At 45.3% G+C, this 13069-nt stretch overlaps 1 protein-coding gene across 3 annotated transcripts in view; it reads right to left on the bottom strand.

Annotated features, from left to right (window-relative positions):
• Positions 1–13069, bottom strand: part of Znf707 (zinc finger protein 707) — a 33129-nt gene that overhangs the window by 4278 nt on the left and 15782 nt on the right. The window contains exon 1 of one of the 3 annotated variants that reach the window (XM_032916896.1): positions 2404–2685. The exons of 1 other annotated variant lie outside the window; for it this stretch is intronic. In XM_032916896.1, coding sequence (XP_032772787.1) covers positions 2404–2511 — 108 coding nt within the window. In that variant the 5' untranslated portion in view covers positions 2512–2685. Of the gene's footprint in view, positions 1–2403; positions 2686–13069 lie in introns of those variants that run through there. One more of the 3 variants, XM_032916901.1, reaches the window with a different exon arrangement.

Below are 13069 nucleotides of genomic sequence, written 5' to 3'. Positions count from 1 at the left end.
CCAAAAAATATAATCAATTTGATGATCAACAAACCTGGGAGAGTTTGACTGTTACTCTGAAATGCACAGGTGCAATACCGGGTGTGGTCGGCACAATTAATCCCAGCACATGGGAGCCAGTGGAAGTGGATCAGAGTCCAAGGTCAGTCTGGTCTACATAGCAAGACCCAGGCCAGCCATAGGGTACCAAGAAAAATATTGCCTGAAAAACAAAACTAGCACCCCTCTAGTTGGCCATCTTGTTCAAAGGAACAGGATGCAATCAGAAACAGGATCCATAAAACAGTTGAATTGGTTTTTTTTTCCCCTCCCTTTAACAGGGTCTCCCTGCATAGCTTTGATTCTCACTGCACGTTATGAGAAAAGTAATGATGCAGATAAAAAGATGGGTTATGGGCTGAAGCGATGGCTTAGCGGTTAAGAGTGCTGACTGCTCTTCCAGAGGTCCTGAGTTCAAATCCCAGCAACCAGCAACCACAACCATCTGTAATGGGATTTGGCGCCCTCTTCTGGTGGGTCTGAAGACAGAGACAGTGAACTTACGCCCAGTCCCTCTGGAAGAGCATCTGAACTCAACCTGAGCCATCTCTCCAGCCCTGGATACACTTTAATTCCAGGACCTGATAGGCAGAGGCAGAAGGATCTAGCAGGCTGATCCAGTTATCTAGTTCTGGGTCAGCCAAACAAAAGTCTCTAAAATTAAAAAATTAGGTTGAAAGTCTGTAGGATAAAGCTTTTCATAATCTCAATCAGGCAGACAAAGGACACAGACTCAAGACACAGAAAACACCAACATTAAAGAAAGAAGTTGGGTCAGCAAGTTGGCTCAGCTGGTAAGGTGACTAATGTCCCGGGAGTTCAATCTCCTAGACCACTAAACATGATGAGAGGACCTACTTGAGGAAGTTGTCATGATAGGCAGAGTGGCACACACTCATATATGCACGCAGTTTTCCAAAAATCACTACTGGGGTGGGCCTGCAATCCAAGCTCTAAGCAGACAAAAGGAGCAAGACTTCAAGGCCAGGGCAGGCCAGGAATGGTGGCTCACACACCACATTTAATCCTAGCAAAACTCTTGAGATCCAGGCCAGCAAGGCCTATATAGTGAGTTCCAGAACCACCAGGGCTGTAGAGCCCAGTCTCATAAAGAACACCAAGAGTCCAAGGCTGGGTTTATCTCTGCTGTAAGATAAAATCCTGACCAAAAAGATAAACTGTTTATAGAAGAAAGGCTCATCTAGCTTACATTAAGTGACAGTCCCTTGTGGTGTATAAGTCAAGGCAGACGGTCACATCATAGTAAAAAGCAGAATGAACTAATACACTTTTAGAACTCACCTAGCCTTCTCTAATCTTCCTAAGTCCAGGGCCTCAAATCTGGGTCTGTCCACAGCACACTAACCAAGGCAATTCCCCACAGACCTGCCCATAAGCCAACCTGAACTAAATAATCCCTTGAGACATTCTTCCCAAATTATTTTGATTGTATCAAGTTGAGAAATTAACCACTACACCAACTTTGACTACATAGTTATGTCAAAGACCATTTGGAATACATAAAAAGCAAGCCAAACAAAACATTTAAGAAAACCAAAAAGAGTTTCTGGTTCTAAACGGTAGTTAGGAAGATGAAAAGGCAAGCAACAGAGAAAGGATTTCCAATTCGTTTTCCTGCGAAGGTACTAGTATCTAGAACAAGTTCTGCAAACAGTGGAAAGAGAAAAACATTTTAAAAGGGGGTAAACATAGGGGTTGGGGATTTGGCTCAGTGGTAGAGCGTTTGCCTAGGAAGCGCAAGGTCCTGGGTTCGGTCCCCAGCCCCGGAAAAAAAAAAAGGGGGGGGTAAACATAAGCCTTACTGATCCTAACACTCAGGAGACAGAAACAAAGGGGTCAGCACAAGTTGAGGCCAGCCAGGCTACAAAAGCATAACTGTCAAAAAAAAAAAGCCAAGATAAATTATTTTAACTTTTAACAGCCATCACAAAAGTTGCGACATGACTATAACCAACCACCTACATAGTTCTTATCTATACTCCACTAGCCTGGCTGCAAACTGGGACACACCTGGAAGACCCAAGGCTCGGCAAACACAGGTCTGGGTAGTAACCGCCAACCCCAAACTCTGCATGATAAAACGAGAATATTTCTAATCTGAACACCAGCACTGGTGACACAAGCCTGTCTGGACTTCAAGGCCAGAGAGCAAGGAGTGAGTGTGTGAGAAACACTGAAACAGAAAGCTGTAGTCCTGGAGGGCAGGAACAGACAGGGACCCAGACTGACACCAGAGGACCGCAGGAGCGCGGTACCAGCGAGAAGCAGGAAACCCGAGCGACAGTGCCATGGGGACCCAGGTGTTCGCGGGGCCAGAGACTGGGGTAGAGGGTCCGTACTCACCGGAGAGGCATCGCCGTTAGCCCGCTCCGGAAGAGCGCTGCTGAGTCCGGAGAAGAGCTCTAGCGGAGCTTCACCCGGAGCTGCAGCAGCAGCAAGACACCGACGCATCTGAAGGCCGCGGGGAATGCCGGGTCGGATTTAGCGCAAGCGCAGTGGGGCGAAGCAGAGCAGCCCAAAGCAGCCAGGCAGTTCGGCTCCTTCAAACGATTCCCCAGCTCTTGCAGCTTCACCAGTCACTCGGCTGCACGCCGCTCTGACTTCAACTCTCCAGCGGTAAGACGCCAACCTGAATCTGCTTCCGGCTACTTAAAGAGCTGGCCAGACAAGAAGGCGGAAGTCTGTGCGCGCCCGCCCCCCCAAGGCCCCGCCCTTGGATTGCTAAGCGCTATCACGCTTCATGAGACAGTGATTAGTTACCACCTATATGAGCTTGTCCTTGTCCTAGTGGTCACTCCACCGAGGAGGCTGGCGCTCCTGAGCCTGCTGGCAAGTTTTTGTTTATTGGATTTTTGATTCAGGGTTTCTCTGTGTATCCCTGGTTATTCTGGAAGTCTCTTTGTAGACCACGTTGGCTTCAAACTCAGATTCCTTACCTGTCTCCTAATCCCCCAAATGCTGGCTTAAAGGTGTTCCTCACTATGCTTGAGCCTTTCTGCAAATCAAATGTCCATGCGTTAGAGAACCTGAAAGACCCCCAGAGCGGGGAGACCCTCACTCAAGTCTCAGGATGACACCCCCCCCCCCAAGAACTCAGGTAAGATAAGGAGGAGCTTCCTGTTTCTCAAGATTGTGTAACTTTATGGTCAACTAGTTCCTGGGAGAGAGTGGCCTAACCTACTGGTATAATTGCAGTTCCAGCGCCCGACCAGTTTCTTTCTTCTGCTCTAAACTTTTGTCTAGGGGGGCAACTTTAAAACTTCTACCTTTCAAACCTATCTCCAGTTCCTTTCCAGCAGCCAACATTCTTTGTTTGAAATTCGTCCTATGAGTGTCTACCTGATGTTTGCCAGGTTGGTTCATGTCAGTGACATGGGTCAGGATTTCCTACGTTGTTTTGTTCACATAGGTCACTGGACACTGGAGCCACTGTGATGCCAAACTTAGTTTGAAAGATACAAACTTATTTGTAGTTCTAGTTTAGACAACCTAAGAGAGCTGAGTAGTTGGAGGATCCAAAGGGAAGATCCAAAGGGAAGAAAGAAAAAGGTAGGAATAAGATTGGTCTTTCTGCTGTTTTTAACAAAATCTCAGTTGTTGGATTTCACCCGTGAAGACTCCAAAACCAGATGTTGTGGTGAAAGCCTGCCAGTTCAAAGAGGCAGAGAAAGCACCCAGCTGACACTCCTCCTCAGCCAATGTCCCAGAAGGAATCCCCTCTCTCACTCAGTCCCAAAAAGCTTCCAACTCATTGCCCCCTCCCCTATTTCCTATGTGTCTCTCTATCCATCCTACTACTGACTGTTTACTCTGTTGTTGTTGTTGTTGTTGTTTTGTCTTAATAATCCTATTTTCCTGTCAAGAGGTTGCTTGCTTTGCTCTTGACCTATGGTTGACCTTACTTAATCCTGTTTACAATGTTCAAGGAGAAACATTGAGAAGGTTTCTTGGATTAAAGGTGTATACCAAAGCTGCGCCACAACACAACTAAACATAGGGTTTTCCCCAGCAAATAACATGATGTCAGGGTTCACAGTGTGATGAAATATCCCGGAACACTTGGTAGCCGGCAGTGGTGGCTCTCTCCTTCAATCCCTGCCCTCAGTCAACAATCAGGTGGATCTCGGTGAGTTCCAGGACAGCCTGGTTTACAGAGGAAGTTCCAGGACAGCCAGGAAAGAGAAACAAACAAACATGAAGATTTCATCTAGTCAAAGTCATTACTTTCTTCCTCAGGCAGACACAGACTATTAAAAAAACCAAACAAACAAACAAAAAAACAACTACAGGTTCTTATCTGTAAGGATTTAAGCATAGGGAACTGGGAAGTCTACTGTCGTGCTCACGGAAATCCACCCTCTCTGGATTTCCCAAAAGGTCAGGTAACAAGGAGTTTCCTTCGATGCCTGAGACTTGATTGTGGTTGACACCTTGTTGAGTCTGGTCAGCTAAAGGCACAGAGCAGAAGCCTAGTGCCAAACGATGGCCTCCAGTGGTTTTTGCTGAGCAAGAGAGCTAAGAGCACACATGCATTCACTACTTTGGGCTGTGTATTCAGAAAATAGAAATTCTTGAGTTTTCTAGATTTATGTGTCAATTCTATGATTTGTTGAGGGATTAACACTGGTCCTCAGATGCTCCTGTGCTTAAGCAGTCGCCCAACAGGGGTTCAAATGCCCCATGTCCTCATCAAGAATGTTATTTTTCTACTCGGGGTTGTTTCTGGCCTTTTTGTTTTGCTTAAACTCTAATTATCTAAACTGACTTACAGAGGTATGCTAGAGTAGAAAAGGTCATCTTGGTGTTGCATGACTAATACAGAACAACAGAAAACTGTCTTGGTGTTGTTGTAAAAATATAAAAAAATAAGTATGGTTGTCTTTTACCCGCTTTAGGTCCGGCACCGCAGTGCCCCAAGATATCTGCTGGATATCTTGCCAGAAGCACACATTCCAACTCTGTGGTGGTCCAGACTAGCTGCCCCACACTCCATTACACTTAAATCTCTACATGAAAGAACACACAACACAATACTTTTGGCCCAATTGATAAGATATAATTGCCCACCTAAACATACAAAGCTCAGTACCATCCATCCCTTAAGAACATTAATAACAACCTGTAAATACACAGAGCAGAATCTTAACATCACCTGCCATATTGTCCTGCCACAGCTTCTCTCCCTCTCCCTCCTGTCTCTTCCTCCTTTCCGTTCCACTCTCCTCATCTTCCTTCAAACTTTTCTCCCGCCCATCCTTCCTTCTTGTCCAACGACAGGCCTCCTTCTATCTTGTACCTGCCTCACCTGTGACATCATCCCACACTGAACCTCTTCCAGGACCTGTTGAATGAGACTCACCAAGGTGGTGATTGATGCAAAAGCAAGAGGCGTTTAATTGTGACATGTTGGGGTCATCCCCCCTCAAGGGGAAATGACCCTGAGCAAACTCTAATAGAGTTATATACCTTGCAAACAATTGGGGCAGAATTCAAACAATGGTAACTAGACAGGGTACTATCAGTGGGGAGAAGTGACCTTCAAACTGACTCATGGCTGTGGACCATTCTGGACTTTCCAGGGGCAACAGTTGGGAGTCACAGGTAGCTTTGTTTGACACTTTGGCTTGCAGCTGTTCCAGGAACTAAACCAACTCTTCCTACTGGAAGGGAGGGGTCTTTCTGTCCTTGGAGGATTGTGGTCAAATTTTCCCACTGGCCTCAGATTGACCCCAACTCTGTCTCTTTCAAAAGATCAGCCACTTCTGGCTGTCAAATTCACAAAATGCATTGGGGCTTTTGTATAAAAAAGTTTTACCAGGTAAAATGAAAAGATTTGTATAAGTGTTTTACAAGGTAGGAAGGATTGACAGTGAGGGGAGAAATCCTGTCTCAAAAATCAAAATAGAACAAAGATCCAGGCATGACAGTATAGGTGTTTAATCCCATAATTTGGAAGGCACGGCAGGTGGATCTCTTGAGTTTGAGGGTATCCTGAGCTATGTTGTAGAGAGATCTTGATTCAAAAAACCAAAACATGATGATGGTGGTGGTGGTGGTGGTGGTGGAAATTTAAAAGAATATTATCCCATGGCTGAGCTGTGGTGGCAATATGCCTTTCCAGACGAGACTGGTCTATAGAACACATTCCAAAACAGCCAGAGCTCCACAGAGAAACTATGTCTCAACAAACAAGCAAGCAAGCAAACAAACACATCTCTTAACAGACAAGCTATTTTTTTATTCTTAGACAAGGCCTCACTATGTAGTCTGGCAGGCCTGGACTGTAGACCATACTAGCCTCAAATTCACAGATATCTGCCAGCAAGCTATCTTTGATAGAAAAACATGGCACAGGTTAAAGTAGAAATTTCTGGGTTTTTTGGAAACCCGAGTTCTAATGATGTTCTGTTGGGGCAGACAGGAAAAGAAAGTTTTGCTGATGCTGACCCAGGTGAAAGGATGCATGATGTTTTGAAAGAATATAAATATGACCCCACAGACAGTGGGGACTTGAAAATTGGATTGCTTTGCTCCATCTTGCTAGTCGTTGCTGCCCACATGCATGTATTGGTCTGCCTTACATTGCTGTACCTCGCCTGTGGTGACTTCCTAGAAAGAAACTCCTGGAAGAACTTCTCATGAGATTCCTACCCTTGCTGATTCATGGGTGGTAGCTGCTGAGTGGGCTGGACTGCAGCTGCTGATTCCTGCTCGGTTTTGCTGGTGGACTGAACTGTGACGAGTGAAGTTTGAAGTTCCCTCTAAGAACTATCTGTAAACATGTCCACTGCCGGGGTTGGGGATTTAGCTCAGCCGTAGAGTGCTTGCCCAGCAAGTGCAAGGCCCAGGGTTCAGTCCCCAGCTCCGAAAAAAAGAAAAAAGAAAAAAAAAACATGTCCACTGCCCCAATTCTTTTTAACCTTTCTTTTCCACTACCTGTGGTGGGTGGTAGGCTACACAGGAGGTTATGACATGTAGTGGGTTGGCCTGATGCTACTTTTATTCTAACGCTAACATTGTTTCCTTGAGACCTGGTTGCCCCAGAGATTAAAGAGTCCTCACATAGACCCAAGTGGTACTATGTGACCTTGCCCCCAAGTTATTTCTGATTGGTGAATAAAGATGCCAACATCCAATAGCTGGGCAGAGGAGACATAGGCAGATTTTAAGGTTCTCAGATTTGGGGTTGGGGATTTAGCTCAGTGGTAGAGCACTTGCCTAGCAAGCGCAAGGCCCTGGGTTCGGTCTCCAGCTCCGAAAAAAAAGAAAAGGTTCTCAGACTTGGGGGTTAGAGGAGGGAGAAGCCACCATGGGTTAAGTGAGTCATGGAAATATGATCCTGAGAACTGGCCAATGGGAGTTAAAAGCAGTCCAGATGAAACATAGTAAGTAATAACTCAGGGTTGTTGATAGGAAAGTAGATTCTATAGTAGGTAGGCAGCTGGCCAGGTCTTGTGGTGTTTAAGGCTTATAGTAAACATAAAGGATGTGTGTGTCTTTTATCCAGGAACTTATAGAAACCCCAGACTGGGATTAAAAAGTTCTTCAACAGTGAAAACTATATATATACAAAATGGATATATAGATATCTTCCATTTAGGTGTGGTTTATTCATTTCTCAGTAGTGATGTTTGAAAGATTTAGTCTCAAGGTTCAATGGAACTGGATTTGGAATGCATTGGGGTGCTTTAAATAGGGTTTAATGGGCTATCCTAGCAGAAATATGGAAGGCTTTGTTACTGCAAGTGATTTGAATTGTGCAGACCTGACCCTAGAGATTTCAGTGGAGAATTTCAATATGTGGCCAAGAAACGGATTTTGTGGGATTTTGGTGAAGAATATGGCTACTTTTGCCCTTATGTGGAGAGTTTGCTTAAGGCTAAGGTAAAGAGATTCAGATTAATTTCATTGACAAGAAGTCTCAAACAGAGCCAGCAGAGACTCTGTTCCCTGGTCAAGTCTCATGAAGAGCATTCTGAACAAGTGTAGCAAGGTTAGAAAGGGAAAATATAAAATACATAGTATTAAAGGGGCACCAGGCAGTGAAATGGAGCTGAATCCTGTGCTCAAGGATACTAAATTAAGGGAGTGGTGTCCTTGGGGCAAGATCCCACCCAGCCAAATTTAGGTCCAGGTATGGTAGCACACAGCTTTAACCCAGGATTCCAGACCTCTGAGTTCAAGGCCAGCCTGGGACAGCAAATTCTAGGTGAAAAAAGACTTAAATCCAGGCTTGGTGGACCACACTTTAATCCCAGTGTTTAGGAGACAGGCATGCAGCTCTGGGAGTTCAAAGTCAGTCTAGAGCAAGTTCCAGGACAGCCAAGCTTAGGCAGTGAAGGAGCTGGAAAACAAAGCTGGTAATAATGTAACAGAACAAGGGGGCCATGTTCCAGCCCCAGCAAGCAGAACTCAGACATTTTGGCCACGTGGCTCTGGCTTTAGAGCCAGAATGCCTGAATAGAAGGCGTTCCTGGGGCAATTGATGCTGGTTATCTGGAGCTAAGGAATGAGAAGAGACCAGCATCACTGAGAAAGAAGCTGTGTTTGAGAGGAGGCCATGGTTGTACCTTGTGCTGCTGCTGTACTTGGTAATGTGTGAGAGTCACTCAGGTGGAAATTATAAAGGAGTCACAAAGAACAGCTGAGGCTTGGCACAGTGAAAAGCTAGGGAAGGCCACTGGTGAAGGTGCAGCCTCAGGACTGAAGGGGTCATGCAAAGGAGTTGAGGCTTGGCACCATGAAGAGCTAAGACTGGTCATCTGTGAGAGGCTTATTGGTGAGGCCTAGTAGTGTTGTGCCAGGGAAATGTTAGTGGTTCCCCAAAACCAGATCGGAATCAATCTGATGCCACTCATAGCAGGGTCTTTATTCTATTCCAGGTAGCTCAGCACCCCGAGCACCCCGCCCCAATGAATCACCATCATGCAGGACAGTTTTGGTGGTTGTGAAAGGAAAAGTTTAAAATTGCCCCCCTAGACAAAAGTTGAAACCAAAAGAAAGAAAAATAGTTGGGCCCTGGAACTGCCTGTTCCAGGAACTAGCTGACCACAGAAAGAGTAATTACACTAGCTGGTTCAGCCACTTTGTTCCAGGGACTAGCTAAATTGCACCAGCTGGTTCAGATAATAGCAGGATTAAACAATCATGAGAAACAGGAGATTCTTCCTTGTGATTTGGTATGGTTTTTCCTTTAAATGCCCCTTCTCCCAGCCATTCCAGGTCAAACTCCTCTACCCTTGCATGGTAGGAGTCTCAACCCCAGCATGCTGGTTTCTGTCATCCCTATCAATAAATATCTTGTTGATTGCATCAAGATTGGTCTCTCGTGAGTTCTTTGGCGGTCTCGTCATCCTGAGACTTGAGTGAGGGTCTCCCCACTTCAGGGGTCTTTCAGTGGGAGAGCCCTGAATGTCTATCAGGGCAAGGCTTTATAGTAAGCAGGAAGCAGGATGTATGTGTGCAAGCATCTAATTGGAAAGCTACTGTGGCCTTTAACATAACTGGCTGGTGCTGGGAGTCACATCATAAGCTTCTGTTCTCCCCTGCCTTGGGGGTCATTAGGCAAGGGGTGGGTTTGTAACCTGGGGTGCAGGTTTGTATATATCAGTTGCTCTGAGTGGTTGAGGTAGGAGAGTGGCCAATACAGAGATAGCTGTTTCCTTCAAGGCTACGTCCTTAGCAGCCTTGTCAGCCTGGTTGTTACCTCTAGCTATTGGTATTGTTCCGTTTTGGTGTCCTGGGCAATGAATGATTACCAATTTTTTCTTTATAGCCAGAAGGCTTTAAGGAACTGTAAAATTTCATCTTTATTTTTGACAGTTCTTCCTTTTGCTTTTAGGAACCCTCAGTCCTGGTAAATGGCTCCATACACATGAGCAGTTGTAAATAGATATCTGGCTGTCTCTATAGATGTTAACAGCCAGTCCTTTTCCCATGATGAGGGCCTGTGTTAATGCTTTGAGCTGAAGTGCCTGGAGAAAAAGACTGAATCGAGATTACCTCCATTTCTGTAGTCACCACTGTCCCTGCTCTCCTCTGACCCTCATGGATGAAGCTGCTTCCATCCAGAAACCAGGTCCTCTCTGCCTCCAACGAGGAGAGTCCCTCGAGTCAGCCTGGGTACTGTGTTCCTGGGCCAGAACCTTGTTACAGTGACAGAAGGGACAGTCTAAGTCAGGATTGGGTAGGAGAGTCACAGGGTTCAGGGAAACAGGTGGCTGGAAAATAACTCAGCCAGCATCAATTAGTAAAGTCTGATAATGAATCATGCAGGCATTACTAAGCCATCAATCAGAAGACTGCTTGAGTATCCCTTGAATTGCATGGGGGGTAGTCATGAGTTAATTTATCTGCATCTTTAATTAATAGTGCTTGTGGCTACAATAATATGGAGGCAAGATGGCCATTCTGCTGCCACTGGGTCATTTCTTTGATAAACAAGCCTCCGGCCATTTCCATGGTCCTAGAGTTTGAGTCAAGACCCCTTTAGCTACTCCTCCTCCAGCAATCTGTTGAAACTTGGCATTTCCTTTCTGCTGGATCCAAAGTTTTGTGGCTAGAAAGATTCAAGCCAGATCTCAGTTCAATGACTTTCCTGTCTTAATCTGCACTCTCTGCAACTTCCACAGATCCCTCAATGATTTTTCTCTTAATCTTTCTTGCTTCTGTAATTTCTTCCTAATGTCTGGTGCTGACTGATTGATGAAAGCCAGGGCTACCTTGCTAGACTTCTGTTTTCTCAGGGTCTGTGTGTGTATAGCCTTACACTCATATAGCCTTTATGACCTGTTCAAGAAATGACGCCAGACTTGCATCAACTTCCTGCCTAGTATCATATCTAAACCTTGGTCAAACTATTGTTGAGACCTGCTGAAAGAGCCTGGTGGTAAATCTGGAGATGCTCCCTACCTTCCACCATGTTTAAGTCCCAATCTGTAGGTCTGGAACTTAGAACCCATCTGTGGTGAAGAGAACCTGGAAGAGCTTTGGGTAGGTGACTGCACTGAGTGCCCTAAGGTGTGTGGAAGGGAGTAGCTGTTAACTTCTCAGTGGCTAAGTGTGGCAGGATAGTGTCAGGGAAGACCTCTTTACAACTCACAGACCACATCTGTTCAGACAGGGAGTGAGCACTTGTCCTGGCAAGAAGGATAGCCATTTACTGACAAAATAAGTGACAGGAGTCTGTCCCAAGCTCTGGTGACAGATACAGCTGCCTACTTGGAGCTTCTCCTGCCCAGTCTGTCCAAGTGTAGAGCCCTGCTCTCTGGAAACTCACTCCCAACTCAGGGAGAGCCTGGTTAGGGCCACAGAAGGCCCCAGCCTTACACCTTTCTAGGAGCCCTGGGTACCTGCGTGCTTTGTGCCTGTGCTCAGCATGAGGGGAAGGGGAGGAGAGGGATAAACCTGTATGAGCTGTAAAACAGGTCCTGAAGAGAAAAAAATGAATTAACAAAATGATTGCTGGGAATTGAACTCGGGACATCTGGAAGAGAAACCAGTTCTCTTAACCTTGAGCCATCTTTCCAACCCTAAAGCTGGAAGGAAGGGTGGCAGGGCTGCAGCTGGCTCCTGTTGTTCCTTGTCACCCTGTGGCCAGTCCCATTGAAGAAGCATTAGCATAGGGAAAGAGGGAAGATCTTTTGAAACACTTTATCTTCTCCTGTTGACACCATGGGGAGATGAACGGTCCCCCTCTGGTGGCCATCCAACATCAAAAGCTTGTCACTCTAAGTTGCAATAAGTGGACTTTAGCCCTAGTTTCCTTAAAATGAGTCATAATAAGATCAAGGTGATTAATAGTGAAAGGCCCCTGGAGAGGAGTGGCTCTCACTGACGTCTCGGGATGATGCGATCCCCCAAGAACTCAGGAGAGACCATCCTTGCTGTAATTACACGAGATTTATTGATAGGAATGACAGAACCAGTGCACTGCGGTTGAGACTCGTTTCCCACACAGGGTTAGAGGAGTTTGACCCCGAGTAGCTGAGAGAAGGGGTATTTAAAGGAAGAAACCACAACTTAAGTGGTTGGGAAGGGCGTCATTGGAAAGTACCAAAAATACCAGTGAAAAATCACAAGGGGAAACTCCCTGTTTTTCAAGGTTGTTCTCAAGATTTTAATCTAACTTTTGTGGACAGCCAGTTCCTGGAACAGAGTTGCTGAACCGGCTAGTGTAATCATCAATTCTATGGTCAGTCAAGTTCCTGGAACAGAGCCACTGAATTGGCTGACCTACATTTTTGGCTCTACTCTGTTTGCTAGGGGGTTTGAATTTTTCCTGGTCCTTCATCTCTCCACTTCTATTACCTAGTTCTAATCATAGAACTAGATTTCAGTATCTTCATAATATCGATTTTCTCGACCTTGTAAAGCATGATATTGCTGGCGCAACATCAAAATCTGAATAGCACTCACTCTTTCTCTAATAAAGATAACTATTTTATTTAATATGTATGGTCCAAAAGTCAAAAGCAACAAAAGAGTAAGTAATGATCCCATGAGAGTAGAGATTAGGTTGGTAAGCCATGGAGACCGAGAGAACCAGCTTTTAAACCATCTTTGGTGCGCCTCCCTGTTTCTTTGTCTGGTAGCTAGTCTCTCTTGGAGATTAGTCATAAAATCTCTAATTACTCCTAAATGATCAATATAAAAACAACACTCTCTTATGCCTTACTAAGTCTCTAGCATCAGGATCCCAATAGTTCAGTACGTCCTCATAAGGATGGTATAACAGTCTGGCCACTATCTGAACCAACACACAAAAGTCATGATTGCCTTTTAGAACTTTTAAACTTATACAGATCGTGATCCTTATGGCACAGGCCCAAGAAGTGTTAGTTGGGGTTGGGGATTTAGCTCAGTGGTAGAGCGTTTGCCTAGCGAGTGCAAGGCCCTGGGTTCGGTCCCCAGCTCCGAAAAAAAGAAAAGGAAAAAAAAAAAAAGAAGTGTTAGCAGTACTAACGTATGTAATGCCTTCATAGTGAGGGGTTGTTGCATCATTTACAAT

Source organism: Rattus rattus, chromosome 1 (assembly GCF_011064425.1).
Source record: "Rattus rattus isolate New Zealand chromosome 1, Rrattus_CSIRO_v1, whole genome shotgun sequence".
NCBI classification, from domain to species: Eukaryota; Metazoa; Chordata; class Mammalia; order Rodentia; family Muridae; genus Rattus; species Rattus rattus.
Note: the sequence above shows the minus strand (reverse complement) of the source record. Positions and strands in the feature narration are given on the sequence as shown.